Below are 22,293 nucleotides of genomic sequence, written 5' to 3'. Positions count from 1 at the left end.
TTATTTCTATGACTTTATGTTATAACATTAGTTTTAAAAAATATCTCACATTTCCAAGTGACAATTTAATAAATGAAGTAATAATTTTAATGTCTCCATTATCTTCCTAATTCATCAATAAAGGGCAAATAAATGATGAAAATTTGTGAAGGGAAGTACTATGCATCTTACAGTCTAACTGAATATCACGGTAACTTGTTTTATATGCTACATAATGAAATAAGACTACAGACATTTCAAAAAAAAGGTAGAAAAAATATAATCGAGCAGACCAAAAAAATCCACTTCATATTAATTTTCAAAGATGATACCCTTCCAAAGAAATATCAAATACAGAAATTATCAGGATGAGCATGTCACTTCAATCATTGAAAAGGATGGCTCGATAGCTTCCAAAGTAAGCTCATAAAAGTATTTTGTATACTGTATTTGATTCTCCAAAAAGAAAGCGCTGCAGTTATCAATTAATAAAGAGCTGACAGGCGGAGAGGTCAGTTGAAGACGATATTCTTTTCTACACTCCTAGGAATAGACTGCTACCTTATTCCAAAATTTCTTTCAAAACCATTTTGAATGAACTATCCCTTATGCTTACCTACCTGATTCTGTAGAATTTCAAGATTCCTTAATGTTGTTCCATTAATTGTCATAAATTCCATGTCACCTGACAACTGTTTAAAATTCCTGTAAAAGAATAAAATATGAGCCATGATGTAAGCGCATAAAGAAATTTTAAAAACGAATTCAGACACTAGAAATATTCCAGTAACATTATGAAAAAAGTTAGCTCTTTGACAGGGAATCAAACCAAAAGAAGCAAAAAGAATATCACTGGGATATCGTCTTCCACTGATGCTGGTGTTGTTAAATAGCCTGATGGCAAAATAAGGATAGTTGCTCTTGAACCAAAAACAAGAACATGGAAGGAAAGTTAAGTGGTACACAGAGTTTTTGGAGCTTTTTTACATTTCCAGGAATAGAACCAAACATAGTCTTTTATCATTGGCAAAGCATGTGGCAGTATCTTCAGGAAAAACTATACAATTAGCTAGAAAAATATGTCAAAATACTTAAAAATGTCCTCCTTATTCTTTAGCATGAGATCATCTTGATAAACCCTTTAACAACTTTTAATCAACATTCTGATATGTGCAACAAATGTTATTTACTCTATAATTAACAACACGCATTAATGTAGCTAATGTTTTAGTAAAGTACAAAACTGAAAAGCTGGCAAAAATTATTTCTTTAAGCTCAAAGAAAACACATTCTGCTTATGTCCCTGTGACTATCCCAAACTAGATTAAAAGTTCAATAAATATCATATAGACTTGAGTATTGAGTTGCAATATGATTAAGTGTATGCACAACTCCAATTTGGCTTTATTAGTCTTTCATGTTAAAAAGTATATTAATCGATGCATTACTGATATAGGAATTCAATTTCCTTTATAAGCCAACCCTTTGTTTTTTCCATCAACAGCACTTATAGACTCGATGGCTTAAAAGCAAGAAAAATAATGGCAAGTTACTAAACTATTTGGAGGGAAAGCATGAGTGTTTGCACTATAAGCCCAACCACACTTATCATGGCTATAATAAGATTTAGATAAAATCCAGTTTCCCAAGCCAGTTACAGAAACAAGCCCTCATCCAGGAATCTAGAGCCTAAAATCAAAGCCCACATCATTATGAAATGACTCCCACTTCTAGATGACTCCCCCATCTTAAGCTCCGGAGCCCTAACAAAGAAATAACTTACTGCACATTAGGAATGCTGCCTAGTAACTGAACACTGTCCTTTGGCAGTGTAATTTCTCAGTTTGACCTAGCTTCCAAAGGATGATAATTTGTTAATGATTTTCAGAAGGAAGCAACTCCAAAACTGATTGATAGCAGGTATATGTAGCCCTTTTCTTCCTTCTTACAGCAGTTAACTTACTTTGCCTTGCATTATAGCAATTTATATTCTTGGGCTACCCTCATTAATAGATCTTAGCTCCTTGAAGGCAAGGGTTATTAATGTCTTATATATTTGGTAGCACCTACAGAGTCTAGCAGAAAGTAGATGTTCAACAAATGTCTGCCATCTTCCTACAAAGAAGCCAGTTTGAGTTTGTTTGTTTGTTTGTTTGTTTGTTGAGTCATAAAGCTCAAAAATGTCTGTGAAACACTCGGGGACAGTAATGAAATATAAAATGTTATTTTCAGGAAGAAATAATTATGCAGTGATTGGCTGTGAAGATGACAGGTGTTCGCACAACTTCATGGTCGAAAATCAAGCTGGAAGAGCTGATTACCTAGACTGAGAGTTGGTATCTAACCAGTCCTCGTGTTTAGATATGTCGTGTTTACTTCCCCTACTCCTGATAGTTGGGTTTAACCTACACAATTAACATAGTCACAGACTCTAGAGAGATGCTTAGTTAGCACAAAAGACCAATCAAGAACTCGTACCCAGTAGCCTTTTCCAAAAACATCTCAGGTAGTGGCCTTTATCTCCTATGAGCACCAGAGATGGGAGATAAATAAGTGGCATTTAAGACGTGTGGACTGTCCAGAAAAACTGCTCCATTGCCTTCACCCTCACAAGTACTTGTAAACCAAACAGTCCATACCCTGAAGAATGGTGTCTTAAGTTTAGGATTCCAAAAGTGTGCCCTGTTCCACCAAATATCTGAGGGTTTTGTCACCTCAACTCCAACCAAAAGTGCAACCCTGCTCCTATAATGCGCTGAGTGAACTTTTGAAGCAAGGCACTGTCAGAACATCAAGACTGAGAATTGGAATTACAAGGAGCATGATTGCTAAGAGTTTACACAACTGCTTTTGTGCTTGCTTGCTAAAATGTATATGTGTGGCAGAATATTCTTTGAACTAACATACGACCTGGTAGAGAGAGTTGGAGAAGCTTAGAGTCCTCATCTACATATAGTTAGTGGAGACTCCCAATATCTATTATATCAAAAAGAACCCAGTAACTGTGAACAACCAAATTGGCTTGAGTTACCAGACCTTTAGTGAGAAACTATACAGATATACTCGTATATACTCGTTTTATTGAGCTTCAGATGTTGTTTTGTTTTTGTTTTTGTTTTTTTTTAACAAATTGATGGCAAGACCCTCCACCTACAAAAAGATTACAACTTGCTTTATCACAATACTCACTTTATATCGGTGGTCTGCAACCAAACCCACAACATCTCTGAAGTATGCCTGTATGGGTTCTTTTCTTAATTAGCAGCATTAATTAAGAAACCAGATGTGCATATGGTTTTTTATTTTACTTTTGGTTTTGCCCTTACTGAACAAGTCATCTAAACCGTAAAGCAAAGAAACAAAGAATTTCTTTAAACTGATATCTGCACTTTTTTAATAAAAGACAGCAACCACTGGGTACTATGAGACTGGTTCCTATGGAACAATAATTACCAAGCAACTATAAGAACTATCTTTCCCAAATGTTTGGTTGATAATAATATGTTCTGGAGCTGGGACTCTTTCTTCCAAATACAAAAAAAAAAAAAATTTCTTTCTGTCAGTGCCTATTTCCTTTGAGAATTACATACATTTTTTAGCTAAACACTGTATCTGCCAGCATCATTAGGAATTCAATGGTATATGATCACTGATCTGAAATACTCAAACAATTCTGAATTATTTATCTTTTTGGAAGAAGTCAAATTTTATGTTTTCAAATGAACCTCATAAACAATGCCTTTAGAATTCATGTTGTGTGAACCTAGATACAAATAAGTAACATGGGGAAATACTTCATTAATATTTCAGACAACAAAAATACAAAGAATGCTTTTTTCCCCTCAAGTTTCATTACGTCAAGAAAACAGACTTGCTACAAACCTGCCAAATTTAAGATTCTATATCATTCCTACACTACTTTTTAAAAAATCTGATTTAGACTAAGGCAGTAAAGGTACAGATCTCACTTGCGAGATCAACCCCTTATGAAGATCCTATTTCGATATTACTTGAAAATGGAAATGAAGGCAAAAAAAATCTACCACGTTGCATATGAAATAAATAGTGGAAAATAGTTGCACTGCCTAATCTTTTGGTGGTTAATTTTATTTAATTATTATAAATTTAATTTTATAAAATTATTATAAATTTTAATTATTACAAATTGTATAAAACTCCAGTTTATAGATTTACTTCTACTTAATTTGTAATTAAACAATACGAATATCTTTGCATTCCTGAATGTTTCCAATAAGCATATTAGAGAGGAAAATAAAAAGAAAGGTGTATAATGGGTACCCAAGACCACTGCCGGGTTCAAAAGATATAGTTATATTATATCATTGTATATAGTCATACTCAGAGTTATGATTTATTACAGTGAAAGCATACAAAGCAAAATTTGTCCAATAAAACCTCACTTAATCCATCCTTAGAATGATTCTTAAAATGGTATATGTTCCTCAAAGACCTTTAAATAAACATATACCAAAATTTTTATGAAATGTGCAGCAACTTTTGTGAAACTATTTGCAAAAGAAGACAACTAAAACGTCCTCCAATAACACAGCTCTCAAAGTAAGTATAATCATATCTTAAGCTGCTAAACTTTTAAATTTTAAAGTATTACAACTGAATTTTAAATACAGAGGAGGACATTCATGTGTTCCAAAGTAATCATTTTGAGAGGCTACATTCTTTTCCCAAGATATAAGAACTGTGGTATTACTCTTCGGGAATTATATTTAGAGTCCAATCACATGCCACCCATAAAACATCATCATCTACATTTCAATAGTACCAGTTTTGATCACAACCTTTATTCATTCACCTTCGCCTCCAAGGACATTTTGGGAATTTCCAATCAAATCCATGCTCACAGGATGAAGAATTCCGTCCTTCTTTTTTTTTTCTTCATAAATCCTATATTTACTGACTGCCTACTGGGCACTGGGTGATAGATAATGTGAGGGCCTAACATTTTGGACTTCTTTATATCTTTTTCATCTGGCTCTATGGAAATGAGAGGAGGGGGTTACCCAACAGGCAGATTAGACACACACTAAGTCACCAGCAGATCCAGTTCCCTGACCACTTCCCAACAATACCACCAAATATAAGTTCAGCTTCACTCAATTTATCAAGTCAGGTAATTTTAAAATAAGCTATTTTAATTTTAGTGCAAATAAATACTTTATGTTTTACTGTTTAGTATTATTTTCACTTTGAACTAAATATGAAGACACAATAATATTAGAAAAGTCACCTTCCTATTCCAATATTAATACTTCATTGCTTGGTGATGTAGGGACAGAAACAAATCTTCATGGGCAAGCTATTAGTCACTAGTTCAACCTCGCTCAGTTAGAGGCTCCCTATCATGAACAAGTCAAATGGTAAGTAGCCTGTCATCCTTTCTTTATGGGGATCCCACACAATCAACCATACAGAGCAATCTCTGCCATATGTTTCCTATTACTGGAGCTTAAAGTGGAATCCAATGAAGTATAATGCCTGGCTGCTACTTTTTTTAATAAAACATTTCAGCCATCATAGAATATACATAAATATACTACCCAAGTTAAAAAGTAAACATCAAGTAGAACTCCCCCAGGCCACTTCCCCCACTGACCTTCACTGTTTCCCCTCCATCCTCACCGGAGAAAACCACTCTTCTAAATCTGTTGTCCATTATTTCCCATGCATGTCTTTGTAATTTCACTATATACGAATGTATTCTTAAGCAATACACACTGCTGTTTCTCATGTTTCTAACTTCATATAATAGTATGTACTCTGTGTCCTTCAGCAGTTTGATTTTTGGCTTACTAATTTTTGGCTAATGAAACTTTTCTAATATTGATATGTGTAACTCAAGTCCATTCATTTTCGTTACTATATAACATTATATTGCATGAATAGAACACAATGAACCCGTTCTCCCGTTGATGAACATTTATTTAGATTGCTTTAAATGGAATAAAACTGCTTCCAAAGAAATGATATGCTGTTCTACCCTAACTACCACATACAACACACACCAAAAAACACACTACAGAAAGATTCCCAAGTGACCTGTCTTTCTTCCACTCTCTCCAACAACCTCAAACTGGCACTATCTTTTCCTTCCTCAATTCATACTGGTCATTTTACTAAGATAGCTTCTATCTGTCCAACCACCTCTGCAAAACAGGAAGTAGCTTACTTATCCAGGATCAAAATGATGAAGGGTAATTCTTCACAGAGCCAAAGACAAGCGGCTGGTGAAGGTAGAATACAGAAAGGCAAGGAAATTATCCCGCTACCTTTTTTTATGCCACTGGCTTTTAAATTAGTATTTTCCTAGAATGTCACCTGCTAGTTTTTATATCTCTGGAACTCTACAAAGTTAATCACTCTTTTAAAAAGCTATCTACATTAGTAGCTGTCCTCTTTGTCTCCAAATTTATGGCCTATGAAATAAGAACTGAAAACACAAATCAGAAAGGAGATAAAGTTTTATGAATGCTTTTTAATACCATTTAATTCCACTTATTACGACTTGCCAATTAACTGCTTTAGAAAAAAGCACAATTTTGTAGTCGAAACTATAATAGTTATAATGAATACAAATTGACAGAATTCTTAAAGATTCTTTCAATATTTTTATATCAATTAACATTTTTAATATTCTTCAGCAGCAATACCACACAGTTCATCCTTGCCCCTGAACAGAGTATTCCATAAACAGCAGGTAAACTTCCCTGAGTATAGTATTTACCAAATTCAATTTAAGAAATATCATTAATATAACCCCACCTCTTTTTTACTTTTGAGAAACAACTTACTTGGGTTTGGAAAGCACCTTTTCCAAGTTAAATTCTTTGAGGTATCTTATTATGGCAGCCAAAGAGCAAATCACAGGCTTCTCCAAGTTAATAATGCCAGAAAAACTTTGAGAACCTAAAAAATAGAATATATACTTTCATTAGAATTATTATTCACCATTATAAACAAAATTTAAAATAAATAAATTTTATTTTATGGTTACTGAAATAATAATTTAGATAATATTTCCTTAGAACTGCCCTTTAGAAAAATGCAGACAATTACGGTATGCGAAATAGGAGGGCATTTTCTGATGATGGAATAAATCTTTTTGGAAAGCAATAGAGCAACTTTTTCAAAATGTAAAATGCTTATCTCCTTTGACTCAGAAATACTCCAAAATGCATGTCAAAGAAGTACATACAAGAAAGTGAACTGAGAAATATTTTGTAATAGTAAAAAACTAGAGACAACCTAACTGAACATCAACAGGGGAGCAGCTAAATAAATTCTGGTAAGTTCAGATTATTATACACCTACCAATAGGAATGACTTACAGCTATCTGCACTAGTGTGAAAAACGATCCATAATATATTACTGAGTGAGGGAAAAAAAATTGTATGATCATTCTCATCTCTCAACAGGAATATTATAACAGCTTTCCATCTGGTCTTCCAGCTTCACCTTTGTGCCCTATAAGGCAGGGGTGCCCAACTTCCGGGCCACGGACTGATAGGGGTCCAAGGCCTGTTAGGAACCGGGCCGCACAGCAGGAGGTGAGCAGCTGGCAAGCAAGCGAAGCTTCATCTGTATTTGCAGGTGCTCCCCAGCACTAGCATCACCACCTCAGCTCCACTTCAGATCATGAGGCATTAGATTCTCATAGAAGCAGCGGTTCCTCGTGCCATAGTGGTTGGAGATGGCTGCTATAAGGTATTCTTAACAAGAGCCAAAAGAGTCCTTTGTAAAATATATCTCAGATCGTTAGACTACTGGGCTGAAAAATCCTCCAACATCCCCCAACTTACTACAAGAAGCTCTAGTCCTTACATCTATGAGACCTTGTACAATTTGCCTTCCAAACTCTTTGAGTTCACCTCCTAATATTCTCCCTCTTAGTCACTTTGTTCCAGCACTCCGGCTATTTGCTAATCCTTAAACATACCAGGCACTTACGATACGTTGTGCTTACTGTTGTCTTTGCTTACAACACTGTTCCTTAACAGGTCCATATGGCTTTCCCCCTTAACTCCTTCAATCTTTGCTCAAACCTTTATTCAAGTACCATTTACTCGGTGAATCCTTCCTTCACCATCTTATTTAAAAGTTCACCCTCTTCCATGCCTTATTTTCTTTATAGCTCTTATCACCTTCAAACATACTATCTAACTTACTTCATTGTACATCTCCCCCCATTAGAACGCAAACTCCAGAAGGGCAAGAATTTTTGTGTTTTATTCCTTATTGTATGTGCAATGCTTCACATAGTCAATAAAAATTAGTTGAAAGAATAAACTCAAGTTATAATAAACAAATAGACAATTATGTATATGTTTATGTGTACATATGTGGATTTTATATAAAAAATTCATAAGGATTTGAGGTGAGAGACTTTTACTTTTTTCTTTATATACAACTATGTTTTGACTTTTTTGCAATAGGTATTTGTTACTTTTAGAAATAAAAATATTTAAAAATATCCTCTACTAATCAGATTTCAACCATAGCTTTTTCTAAAACCAAGGTATAAATAAACAATTAACAAAACCTTTTCCTCTTCTACTGAGAATTTCATCTTTTAACTTTCTAACTCTGTTCCACAGGAAACCTGATAAAGATGAAGTGCCAGTGTGTTATGAAATAGCAACGGAATAGAGTAAAAATGACTTGACATCGGTAAATTGCATATGGACCAGGAGGAATTGTAAACACCTGGTTCCAGAATTTTGACCTCCCCTGAGAGTACACTGATTCTTTGAACTTGGCATGTCCTTTATAGAAGGACAGGGCAGACCTTGCACCCACTGGATGAGAGCGCTTTCTTTGCCGCTAAGCTGTCACTAGGGGAGAGAGGAAACTGAAGTGCCAATGGATCTGTGGACTGATACAAAAACTGCTGAAGACTACTCCGAGAGAACATGTGCCCTGCCAGAAAGCTGCATTTTCTGTGCTATATCCTTCTAAGTGAATCTGATGCTAAGAGTGGCTTATGGTGGTCTTGTGACTTAGTCTTGTCTTTATTTGAACATAAGACCATGATCCCTTGGTGATATCTCAGACTGGCGTCATAAGTGGGTTACACTCTCAGACACTCAATTCATTTGGACTAAGGCACCAGAAGATTAAAAGGGATAGGGAGAGAAATCCTAACAAGACACTGATGCCTGGGAAGGAGGTGGAGGAAGTTAACCTATGTGTGGTCTGATGGTGAAAGCTCTGTAGCATGTGATAAGGAACCTTAATATAAGCTGGACTGGTAGGAATGAGGGGCACAGACCAATCAGTCACTGATACCTGATTGAGGAAATGTGAATTAGACAAATAATGGTTACCTAACATATTCAAACCCTGTCACTAATGTTCTGGTACTTAAACTCCAGCAACTAACCTTTTGAAATGCTACCCTTCATCAGGAGACTGATCCATACATTCTATAAAACCGCAAGGAAAAAAATAGGCCATATTTTAAGAGAAACTAGAAGGAAAATTGGTCAGTAACTAACCCCTTCACTCCAACAATTATGTCAAAAACAACAAATTACTAAATGGTTATAACTACAAAGGAAGAAGCCATACTGGTGTTTTTGATGTATAAGAACCATGAACTCTTCCCTCTACTTCTTCCAGTTATTTATTAGTAACTACTTAGTTTTCATTAAATTGAAAGTCAAAACTTGCACCTCTATTCGAAACTCAACTCGGTTAAATTTGAGGACATATGACTCACATGCATAAAATATTTACCTTTGATGTCAACTACATCATTTGAATAAAACTCTGTAACCATCTGGAAAGCATGGCTGTATTCAAAATACATATTATCCATCCTTTCTACTCGAATTCTGTCATCCCGTACGCTGAAAGAAAAAAATGAAAATTTCAAAGATAATCGACCATAATCTTGAACTATCTGTATTTAGGCCTTTGTCTGACCAAAATAAATAAATGAAGACTCATTCCTTATTCTCTCCCGAGCTGAAAAAAAGAGAGAAAGCTAAAGTTTTCCTGTCAAAAGGCCCCATTTGATAAAATATAATTATTACTTTTACTACTGGCATTTTTTGTCACCTAGCACATTGTGAATACTTTGTTTATCAAGAACTCATTGAAATTAAGGTCAATTACTTTAATAAATACAAAAGGGAGAAAAATGGAAAAGCATCATTGTCACTCAACTGCATCATTTGTTTAAATACTGTAGCAACAGAATACATCATCGAGTAATTCTTTCTTTGAAGTGGCATCTAAACATCTGGTTGGCTTCTTGCTAACTCCATTTCTACCGCAACCTCCAGTTAAATATAGAAAATTCCCCTTAGGTCACCTCTCACTGTTTATTTAAAGTGGTTCTATAATCTTTAAAAATGTTACATATACACACACACACGTGCACACACATATATACACACATATACAAACACACACATATACACACACACACATATATATACATATACACAATTACGTAAGCACATAAACAAAATCATATTCATGCTGGCTAGTACATTTTTTAAAAATGTTACATATACACACACACACGTGCACACACATATATACACACATATACAAACACACACATATACACACACACACACATATATATATACATATACACAATTATGTAAGCACATAAACAAAATCATATTCATGCTGACTAGTACATTCTCTTTTTCATTTTCTGTTTTGCTTAGCTACCCATTCTCCTCTCCTTCTCCTCTCCTTTCCTTATCACCTCACTGCCAATTCATGTTAACAGCCTAGAGTGAATACTTCCTTATTTTTTCATGTTCATATAATTATACACAAGTATATCATATACGTATATACTCATACATGTATGTCGTTTTTGTGAAAAAAAAATTTAACATAAAGGATTATTGAATCTTACCTGTTCTTTCTAGATGTGTTAAAATGATCATATGGTTTCTCTCACTTAATTTCTTAATATATTATTCATATTTTCTGATGCTGAATGATCCCTGCATTCCTGGGAATATCCTTGTCATGATGTTCTGTGTTGCTCAAAGTTATAAACTTGATTTCTTAGTGTTTTCATTTTTTCCAGGAAATGTGTGACAGCATACCTAGCTCCAAAGACTTTTTTTGTTCTCCTTCAAGACTAGGCAGGCATAAGCTGATTCAGGAAGAAATCTAAGAGGCAGGATTTTCTCCCATCTGTGGTGCTGAAGAAGGATATTTCTACCTTAATCCACTGGAAAGGGAGTACCAGACTGACTATTGCAAATCTCTCATCAATTTTTATCTTCATGTAGACTCCCTTAATACCTGGATTTTTAGACGCCTACAGCAAAGTTATTATTCAGCAACTCAAAAAGCAATGAATGACCTTACATGAGCTCCACAGTGTTTTTATACAAGTTGCTAGAGTGAACACAAGAAGCAGCTGGTAACTCAATTACTGTTCTAATTAACGTTTTGTTTGATAAGCAGATAAGGATTTAGGAATCCATTAAATCTAATAAAAACTGGACTAGTCAGTTATCCTTGAGGCTTTTACAGAAGTATTACAACAGTGTTAAAGTCATCATTCTACAATCTGTATATTAAATATCATCACGAAAAAAATTTTTTTTTTACAAACTGGCTGGTGTTAAAATCTCATACCCGTGCTTTCCTAGATTTCTTAAAAATTGAAGAAAGTTATAGTAAATTCAATTCACTATACCTTTGAAACAAAACTCTACTCGAAACACCGTATAAATAATAATAACCAACCACAATAAACTAGATTTTAGTAAATTTCTACATTAATCACAGAACCGTAAATTTTGATTTCCTAAAATTGTAGTCTGTGGAATACCTACATCACAATCATGTGCAACCCACACTAAAAGCACAGATTCCACACCTCAAATGTGTTCAATCTGAACTCTGCAGGAAGTTAGGGGAAAGGAGGTATTTTCATTTTTAACAGGTTTTCAAGGTGATTCACAGGCAAACTGCAGACTGAAAACACTAGTCTACATGAACAATACTGGCAGTCATCATAGGACTAGAATACAAAATAGAAATGTAAATCTCCAATGACAGTCTATGTTGCAGCTGTTCTATTAGAGAGGTCAGTAAATATCTTTTCACCAAAAAAAATTAAGGAAGTCAACTATGGTCAAATAATTGACCTGGGTCTGAACAATTATGAAAAATCCTCCATTTCCCACCTCTCCAGGGGCTGTTTCAGTCACGGCCAAAGCCTCCAGAATCTCGGAGAGGAGGCTGAACAGAAGCAGTGCTCCTCCCTGGGCCATGCCCGCGACTCCCCTCTGTGCTGGGTGGGAGGACAACCATTAGGATATGAGTCTCAGTCATCACGTGAGGTTTGCCAAGCTGCACTGCTTGAATATAAGATTTCTAAGTTTAAAAAATTCTTTTCAGATGTGACCTGCCTCTCTGTTGCCAAGTATATTGTTTTTGAAAAACTAAATGGTGATAAAACTCCCAACAAGTATGAAGCCCATACTAGAAAGAAGGTAACTTCATACCCAGTATCTCTTAATGTCAACTTGGACATAAAACTGGTGACTCTTTGGTATTGAATAACAGACCACCAACAGTGATTCTGAACTAACATTCAGTGGTGACCAAATAGTTGGCAGCTTACCAATTTAATGATTTAGGTTGACTTTGGAAACTATAATTATTATAGACAAAAAAAATCTTGTTAAAGGCTGACAATCTACTTTAGGAAAACTCACAAGGCCTCTTCTGACAGTGTACTTAGTGATCATAATAATACTGATTGAGTTCCAATCTTCCTAGATGAATGATTAATTCTCTCCTCTGAGGATAGAACGCAAGATAGAACGCAAGAATTTACTCTATATTGAATAAAAGAGGCCATGTAACATAATTACAATGTCTCTGTTTTAGAATCAGTATATGAAATTAATTTTATCACTGCTTATAGTAGGGAACTATCACCACTTTCTTAGAAGACTAAGGGCTTTATATGAAATAATAAATATAGACAACCACTAGAACAAAAATATCAGAATAACCCCATAAAAACAGTAAGAAAAATAGACTACATAGTGAAAGATTCTTTAAAAGATATAAAAATAGAAAACAAAACTATATAAACAAGCTAATACCAAATACATCTGCCATACTGACAAATGTAAATTTGCTAAACTTGCCTAGTAAAAGAAAGTTTATCTCAGCTTGAATTACAAAGAATAAAAAAAAAAAAAAAATCTAAGCTACAAACAGGAGCATAACTTAAAGTAATTCTGAAAGGCTAAAAATAAAAGGATGGCTGAAAAAAAAGTGCCCAGATGGATATACTAAGCAAATGCAAATATGTAAAAAGAATGGGACAAGATTTTATTATAGGGCAAGATAGAATTCAGAACAAAAAGCATTAAATGAGACAAAGAGAGGTACTCTGTAATGATAAAAAGGGCAGACTGGAAGAAAAACTTTTTACCCCTGTCCTTTTATAATACTTTTAGATTTTCAAGCCCCTGGAATATACTACTTATTCAAAAGTTAAGATTGTTTATTAAAAAGAACAAGAGAAAGAAAAGGAAAGAATAGATTACAAGAACTATGCAGGAGCTCCCAGGAGATGTTCATGTACTTTCCTGTACTTAAACCTTGAAGGTTATGAGTGGAGAGTGACGGAGGACAGTGGCTGGACCCAACCTGCTACCTTGCGGAACATGAGAGGAAGACAAACTCAAGGAGAAGAGAAAAAGAAGAGCCCCTAAATCTAGCCATGCCTGAATTCCAACCTACCTTCCAGGGCTTTACCTAGATGAGCCAATATGTTCATTTTCAGCTTTAAAATATTCAATGAGAACTCACTAGAAAGTGTGAGGTTCTTAAAAATAAAACGGAGTCTTTTATTGTCCAGAGAAAGAAGTAGACATAATCACACAGACAGCTTCTGAGAAAGATGGGAAGCTCTACTGAAGAACACGTGGCCAACAGCAAACCAAGGTGAGGACGACTCAAATTGATTTCAGCTGGTGAATCTGCTTCAGACCAAACCAACAGGCAGGCGGAATACAAGTCATAGACTCTGGGGACTGGAAGGAACCCCTTTCCAACCGTCTCCACCAAGCTGAGGTGAAGGGACTTTAGCAAGTTATCACTAGGAATGAGAAATCAAAAGCAAATTTAGGGTCAGAGTGCCTAGAGGATTAAAAAGAGCTGAAGTAAAGAACCACAGCGGGACATGCCCCTGGAGGAAAGGCCTATCTGGGAACGAGAGGACTGAGCTTCCTCATCGCTGTGTGAACCCCATGTGGCCTCAGACAGAACCCTAAGACCCAGCAAGTAATCAAGGCCAGCACGCATGGCAGCTGGGCTGTTCAAAAGACTAAGAAATGGGAAGTATCTTAATAAAAGAAGTCTGTACTAGGTAAATTCACGTCTTTCTAAACCTTTCTCTAGCTTTTTCTAAACTTTTGGTTTTACTTTTCCTTCTACAGTGGTTATTACCCTTTTAAGGTAAAGCTCCATCAAAAAATTTCTAATCTGTCTTACAAACCCGACAGGAAAGTACTTCTTTCTGCAATGAGGTCAGGAATACTGACTGCTCAAACCTGGGAAACCAAAGAGGAAAAGAAATGTGAAGGGGGAGGGAATGGAGGCGGAAAGCCCAAGGCCTAGAGAAGCCATTCATGGCTGCCTGTAGCCATGACCTCCCAGCTCTCCTGGAAATCTTCTCTAAGGATGAATTCTCCCTGTGACAATATTTTAAAACCTCCATCCTTTCTTAATATTTCACCTATCACAATCATGGGTCTTTCTACCACCCATCTACATATACCATATCCCCAACTCTGTGCTCACATTCTTATTTAAAAAGTGGGCCAAGACTCACCTCCTCTAAGATGCTTTCCCAGAAGGATAATCACATGCTAGGAAAGCCTGTGCTTTCTACTAGACACATGGGACTGCGGTTTGTAAAGTAATACTGTTAAAAATAAAGCCACTTTTTTTAAGCACACATGCTTTTTGTCAGAAACTTTACTGCCAGAGATAGAAACACAAACTGTAACATACATTATAAAGAAATGAAAAGTTCATGAAATATTAACCAAAATAATGTCAAATATGCTATAACATTACTCTTTCTGAAGTCCAGAAGCAAGTGAAGGGAGGGAATGGTTGCTTCCTCATGCATTTCTCCTGAGAAATCATATGACATAGTGATTAAGAGCATGTGCTTCAGAGCCAGGAAGTCTGGATCGAATCCCAGTTCTGCCACTCACCAGCTCAATAATCAGACAAACAACCAAATTTTTAAAAGGGCAAAAGAAGATATAGGAATAGCCAATAATCACATGAAAACATCACTGGTCATCAAAGAAAAAGCAAGTTAAAATCAGAATGAAACACCACCTCACACTCACAATAATGGCTAAAATTAAAAAGATTGTAATTGAAAAATAAAAAAGGATTTAAAACGTAAATAAAATAAAAAATAAAAATAAAAGGACTGGCAATACCAAGAGTAGCAAAGATGTGGAGCAACTACACCCCTCGTCTGCTGGTAGGGAAGTGCATCACTGGGGAACTGCTTTTGAAAAACTTAGTTTGGTCAATTCTTACACAGTTAACTATGTACTTAGCCATACAGCCCAGCAATCCCACTCCTATTTTCCCAAAATAAAAACATATGTCAATAAAAAGACTAGTACACAAATGCTACTGAAAATAGCTAAAAACCCAAATGTTCAGTAAGTGAATAGAGAAAGTTTGGTCTACTCGTATAATGCAATACCACTGAACAATATAAACAAACTACTGATAATACTCATTGGTAAGGGTGAACTTCATAATCACTATGCTGAAAGGAGCTGGACACCAAAGAGTAAATACTGTAATGATTCTACGCTGTGAAATTCTAAAAGAATTTGAAATATCCTATAGTGACAGAAATCAGTATTTGCTTGGAGTAGGAGTTGGAGGTGGGGCTAAAATGACAGCAAAGAGGCACAGGAAACTTTCTGGGGAAGATGGAAATGTTCTACTTCTTAAATGGGGTAGTGGTTATATTAATGTATGTATTTGTCAAAATTAATTGACTCATCCAGATAAAATGTGTAAATTTTACTGCATGTAAATTATATTTGATCAAAGTCAATGAAAAATAAAGCTTTCGATATTTGCCATATAACTTATAGCTGAAATTTTTCTATTAAAAATATCTGAACAATTAGACTAATAAATTCCTGTGCAAATGTGTATTCCAAACACATTCTGGAGAGTAAGATTTTATTTCAGTATTTATTCAGCAAAAAAACAATGTTGTAGGGAAGTATCTCATTCGAAGTATCTCAATTAACTTCAAAAGGTATATTCCATATACATGCTTTGAGACGATCATATTTGTCATCCACTATTTTTATCTATATAATTTCTCTTGTGTTGTATATATGTGTACACACACACACACACACACGATACAATCATCTTAAAACAGGTAAATTAAAAAAATAATTTATGCTTCCTGTGGTTCAAAAAATTTCTTTCAATTGCAAAACCACAAAATTATTACCTGACATACTTGCCTTTGAGAAAAAGCAAAAGAAACCTTACTTTTATGAGAACACCAAAGACTTATGTAATCCTAAAGAGGACAATCAGCATTAAAATATGATCAGTGGAAATGCATCTGAAACATTTTTTTCATGCATGATTAAAAGCATTTTCTCAGCAATAAACAAAATCAAGATCATTTCACTCAGATCATACGCCTTTTGAGTTCATTAACAAGCCCATGCCTGCCTCAGACAACCTAAAAAGACTAATCTTCCTAACGTTTTCTCTATAAATACTAAGTCTAATATTATCCCAAGAAAGCACTGCTTTTAAAAAAAATCAACAAATCGACTATCTGGAATTCACAGTACAATGAATTAAAAATAATACACAAATAACACACCAGCTAACTGGTGCTTCCTTTTTAATTCAATCAACAAATCTTTGCTGTGCGAAGTACTACACAGGGACAAATGGATAAAGTGAAATTGAATTGTGCTGAAATGCATTGAACTGTGTCCCTCTAAAGTTCATTTGTGGAAGTCCTAACCTCCAGTACATTAGGTTGTGACCATATTTGGAGACGGGAGCTTTAGAGAGGTAGTCAGGTTAAAGTAAGGTCATTAGGGCGGGACCTAGTCCAACATGACTGGTGTCCTTATAAAAACGTAAAATTTGGACACAGAGACGCAGATAGAAGGAAGATGATATGACGAGACATAGAAAGAAGATGGCTGTTTACAAGCCAAGGAGAGAGACTTGGAACAGATCCTTCCCACACAGACCTTAGAAGGATCCAACTCTGCTGACACCTTAATTTTGGACTTTTAGCTTCAGAACTGTGAAACAATAAATATGTTTTTTAAGCCACCTCATGTACGTACTCTGCTACAGCAGCCCTAGCAAAATAATGTACCATAATAAAGGCTCAACATCTATTTGGAGATGCTTATAAACAAATCAGTAGAGTATGAAGAAGACCGAGATGAATGCTGAGGTAAATGGCAAATAAAAAAAAAATCTATATTATCTGCAATTTCAGGCCTAAATATTCTGACCATGGCTGATTTTAAACTATCAAAGCTTTAACAACCTGATAGAAAATTCTATCCTCACAAACCACTGCAAGCCAGCTCCAGCACAGACCAAAATCGCAGGCATCAGTATTTAATATCCACAGGTGATTCCAACATTTAGCTAAGGTTAGAACCAGAACTAAAATTTGTAGGGCAGCATCATAAAAGCAATAAGATTGTTAGGATAGAGAATATTTTAAAATGGAGAAAACATACTGCACAATATTTAGATGGAGAAAACATTCTGCACAATGTAAGAATAGCTTACAAATGGTAAAAAACAAATGAGAAATGAAAAATAAGACCTAATAACTGAGCATTTATTATGTTCTAGGCACTGTTCTATGCCTATTACATGTATTAACTACAACTCTATGAAATAGTTCTATTACGATACATTTCTTTTTTGAACAAGGAAATTGAGCCACAGAGAGGTTAAAGTCCACAGGCTGTCTAGCCCCAGACTGTACTCACACCAAAGTTCTGTGCCATCTCTCATCGTGCATAACACCTTTAGAGCGTAGCAATTAGTCTGGTGTAGCTAGAGCCCAGAGTGAGGAACAAGAGACTAGGCAGGAGAAAGTGGGCCATACTTCTGGTCTTGAATATGTTACTTTACACAAGCAATGGTTTGCGAGTCAAACTTCTGTAAAATGGATCATTTTTAAACCTTTTTGCATAATTTGTTTTTTAAATACATCAAATGAGATTAGAATTGGAAATACATAAAAGTCTGCAAGTAAAAATCTCTATAAAACAAAATTACCATCTCGTGTCTAAATTCTGGTTGTTATCGGTAAGGATTGCTTACTAGGCAAAAAAAAAAAAAAATACCTATAATCAGTTTAGAGCAATCAGCTTGGCCTAGAACGTCTGAGAACAAAAGCAGGAAAATCATATAGATTCCCTAAGCCACAAAGAAAATTCTGGAAGATGAGGCTGCACTCACTAACCACCTGGAGCACAGGCAGCACCAAGCAGGAAAAGCACAGGTTTTCCACTTTCGAGGTTAAGAAAAGACACCCACAAATACTTCACATCATCACAACCCCTAGGGACTACCGAATTTCAGCACTGTTTTCTACACTGAGCCAATATTTAACTTAGCACTGTAGTTTTAAAAAACCACTTTTAAATCTACGTGTTTGCAGAGCACTTTGACAAAGGCAGTATTTTAGTATATAAGATAATGACAGGAGTAAATAAGACACATGTCCCTGAAGTAAAATCTATGCATTGTTAGTAGAGAAGATAAAGTGTAAGGAAATATGCAAGCAGGAAGGAAGATGGAAGTTTGTCTCCCAGAAGCACCTTGGAAATAACCTAAGGAAGCCCTTTCCTCTGGAGCCCCAGGAAAATGACAGAAGGTAATGAGAGGCTAAGCTCTGTGTCTCTCTGTACAATAAGTAGGTGGGAAGGAGGCAGAATATGACAATCAACCTGCAGGCCAAGCTGTTCCCACTGTTCCCTGACAAGTAGAAGAAATAGGATTTTATTCTGTATGGGTGGGCAGTCTCTTGTCTTACTCAATTTAATCACCCACAAGTAAACTTTGTGATATGTGGGGGTTGATAGTTAAGAGTTACATAAAAGACTGTAAAGTATACTTACCTATAATGTAATTCAAACATAAATGATACCCTGATTTAGCAACTAGAAATTTCTCAGACTTAAAAGGGGCAGTAATTCCTTTATCAAGTACTTCCAAACTCCCAATATTTCGGTCAGAACCACAACTAGTATTTACAATTCTATTTGCAAAAAAAGTTATGTCTATTTACATAGTATTAAACGCCTGTCATTTTTCAGCTACTTTGAAAAATGAGGAAAAAGAAAAGGGCACTGGAAGAGACGCAGTGGTCTGACCTAATTCCAGTAAATAGCTACTGATTAACAAAAAGTTCTTTAAAGCCACAACTCAACATTAAGAAAAACATTTTGCATCATGACCCAGTATCCACACATATAGACAGTGTATTACTCTTCCTTTGCCTTTGTTATGGTTAACAAATTACTACAAACTTAGTGGCTTAAAACAATACATATTACCTTATAGTTCTATAGGTCAGAATTCTGAAATTGGTCTCACTGGGCTAAACTCAAGGTGTCGGCAGGGCTGAGTTCCTTTCTGGAGACTTTGGTTCACTGCCTTTCCCAATTTCTAGAGGCAGTCTACATTCCTTGGCTTGTGGCTTCTTCCTCCATATCAAAGCCAATGTTGGTAGGCCAAACACTCACAATGCACCACTCTGACCTCTTCTTCCTCCTCTTCCACATAGAAAAGACTTTTGTGATTAATTGGGCCCACCTGGGTAATCCAGGGTACTCTCCCTATCTCAAAGTCATCAGAGTAGCAACCTTAATTCCATCTGCAACCTTAATTCTCCCTTGCCATTTAACCTATTTACAGATTCCAGGGATTGTTGAGACATGGATATTTTGGGGAGGCATCATTCTGCCTATGATAAAGATAGACAGAAACACACACACACACACACACACCCATGCTACTTGACTACCTGTGCCTGTTTCCTCATTTACAAAAATGTCTAACTTATAAATTATATAGTAATTACTATATAATAATAGTAAATACTTCAAAAGGTTGAGAAAATTACATGAGTTAATAGGAGAAATGGTCATAGAATATACCTGATATATAGCAAGAGCTTCATTAACTATTTTTTATAAATTCTTATTTCACCTTTGTTTAAAGTTTTCTCTCATTATAGAATGTATTTTCCCAACACCTGTCTAGTTATGCATTACTTATCCTTCTAGGCTCTCTCTTGCATGAAGCTCCCCTACACTCTACTATGCTGCATTGTCTCATACAGTAGCTGTTAATCACCTGTAGTTACTGAGCACTTGAAATGTAGCTAATCAGACTGAGAGATGCTGTAAATGTAAAGTAAAATATACACTAAATTTTGAAAACTTAGTCTATAAAAAAGAATGTAAAATATGAACATAGCTGTCTAACCAATGTACTGTATACTTGAAACTAATTTAAATAAATTTAAAAAAAGAATGTAAAAGAATTACATGTTGAAATATTTTTACTATATTGAATTAAATAAAATGTATTATTCAAATTAATTTCCTGTTTCTTTTTACTTTTTTAATGTGGCTACCAGAAAATTTTTAATTACATATGACTCACATTTAGGTTACATTACATTTCTACTGAGTAGGGCTGCTCTAGACAGAATTATTCTTTCTCTCTCATGTACTCTCTTAGTATTCAGTCTGCTTTCCTATCACACACTGTATCAATCTTCTTTGTTTTGGAGTGATTTCTTCGTGAGCAGGTTCTCCGAAAAGACTGGAAGCCCTTAACAGGTAAAGCTCATGGATGAATCTCTTCACCTCAGTAAGATGCATGGTAACTGTACAGTGAGTGCTTGTGCAGCTGAATGGAAAGCGAAACATTACTCAGCACGTTATCTGTATACATCGTTTGATTTATTGTTAACAGGAACGCCTAGAAGTCAATTTGTCACTCTTTAAAAAACTTTTTCTTGGGTTAAAGATAGGATTAGGGTATACAGTAAATGGAAAAACAAAGTTTCGTAAAACAATGCTTAGCTTATTACATACAAAGCACTCATTTATCTTTGACTCTATACTACTCTATCCATTCTTTTAAAAAGTGATCATTGAAACCCATAAAACTGTTTTCATAATCCACTAATGACTTGTGACCACAGTTCAAAAGGTGCCCTGATGGGTCAGGTGCAGGCCTTCCTGGCTGAACACAGACTATCTTAAAGATGTCATCTGATACTTAGCATTCACGTGATCTCAATGGCTCCACCAAGTAAGGGATTAATCCAGTGGTGTGGTCGTGGTCCAGCGTGGCCAGCAGGAAAGGCATGCAGGTCCACTCATACATTCTTCTACCAGCCTTTTTATAGGGTTGGGGGCAATCTAGTACACCACCATGTAGTACACCATCATGTGTGATTAGGGCACATGTCCACTCCCATGAGATGCAATCTAATACACCCACATGAGTGTTCACGGCCCATATCCACTCCCAGCTCAGCCTGGCCAAGAGGAGCTGATCAGAGCTAAAGGTAGAAAGTATAAGGAAGAGTCCAGAACCTGCCAGTTTTGGGAACTGCTGGGGTGTGAGGTGCTCCCAAACAAACCTGGAGAAACATCATCATCGAGTTCAGTCTTATGTATATTAAATCAAATTATATATTAAATCAAATACTAGACAGGTGCTTTTCTTAAAGAAGGCAAGGGCAAAAGGGAGTAACGAAGGTAAGGAGTAAAAGGGAGAGAGGGAAAAAAATGGTAAAGGAGAAAAAACATACCAGGACTTCACAGACTTTTATTACACTAGGGATCAAGACTTGGGCTACTGGCTAAAAAGAACCCACAAAAAGAAGATGAGAGGGAGAAAAAAATTCTTGGCCTGAACATAAGAAATAAGAGAATATATCAGAATAATCAAAAAAAAGAATGGAAATCAGTAAGAAATCTCCCCTCAGCAGGAGGTTTGACAGGATAGAGTCATTGAAAAGATTAATGGATACGTCTAAATCCAGAAAGGTTCAAAGATAAGATGCCTATAGGAGCTCTGAAAAAAACTAGCCTGAAGTTTCTGGTTCAAGGTAGACAGTGAAAGGAAACCTTGCTAGAAAGGAAGAAAGTGAAAGTAATCTCTCTTCAAACTATGAAGAGGGA

At 35.6% G+C, this 22,293-nt stretch overlaps 1 protein-coding gene across 3 annotated transcripts in view; it reads right to left on the bottom strand.

Moving 5' to 3' along the window:
• MSH3 (mutS homolog 3) overlaps positions 1-22,293 on the bottom strand; it is a 125,231-nt gene that overhangs the window by 80,249 nt on the left and 22,689 nt on the right. For all 3 annotated transcript variants that reach the window (XM_006913187.3, XM_025047666.1, XM_025047667.1), the window contains 3 exons: positions 9,752-9,864; positions 6,807-6,921; positions 600-684 (listed from right to left, as the gene is read on the bottom strand). In XM_006913187.3, coding sequence (XP_006913249.1) covers positions 600-684; positions 6,807-6,921; positions 9,752-9,864 — 313 coding nt within the window. The remainder of the gene's footprint in view (positions 1-599; positions 685-6,806; positions 6,922-9,751; positions 9,865-22,293) is intronic.

Source organism: Pteropus alecto, unplaced genomic scaffold (genome assembly GCF_000325575.1).
Source record: "Pteropus alecto unplaced genomic scaffold, ASM32557v1 scaffold20, whole genome shotgun sequence".
In the NCBI taxonomy this organism is placed as follows: Eukaryota; Metazoa; Chordata; class Mammalia; order Chiroptera; family Pteropodidae; genus Pteropus; species Pteropus alecto.
Note: the sequence above shows the minus strand (reverse complement) of the source record. Positions and strands in the feature narration are given on the sequence as shown.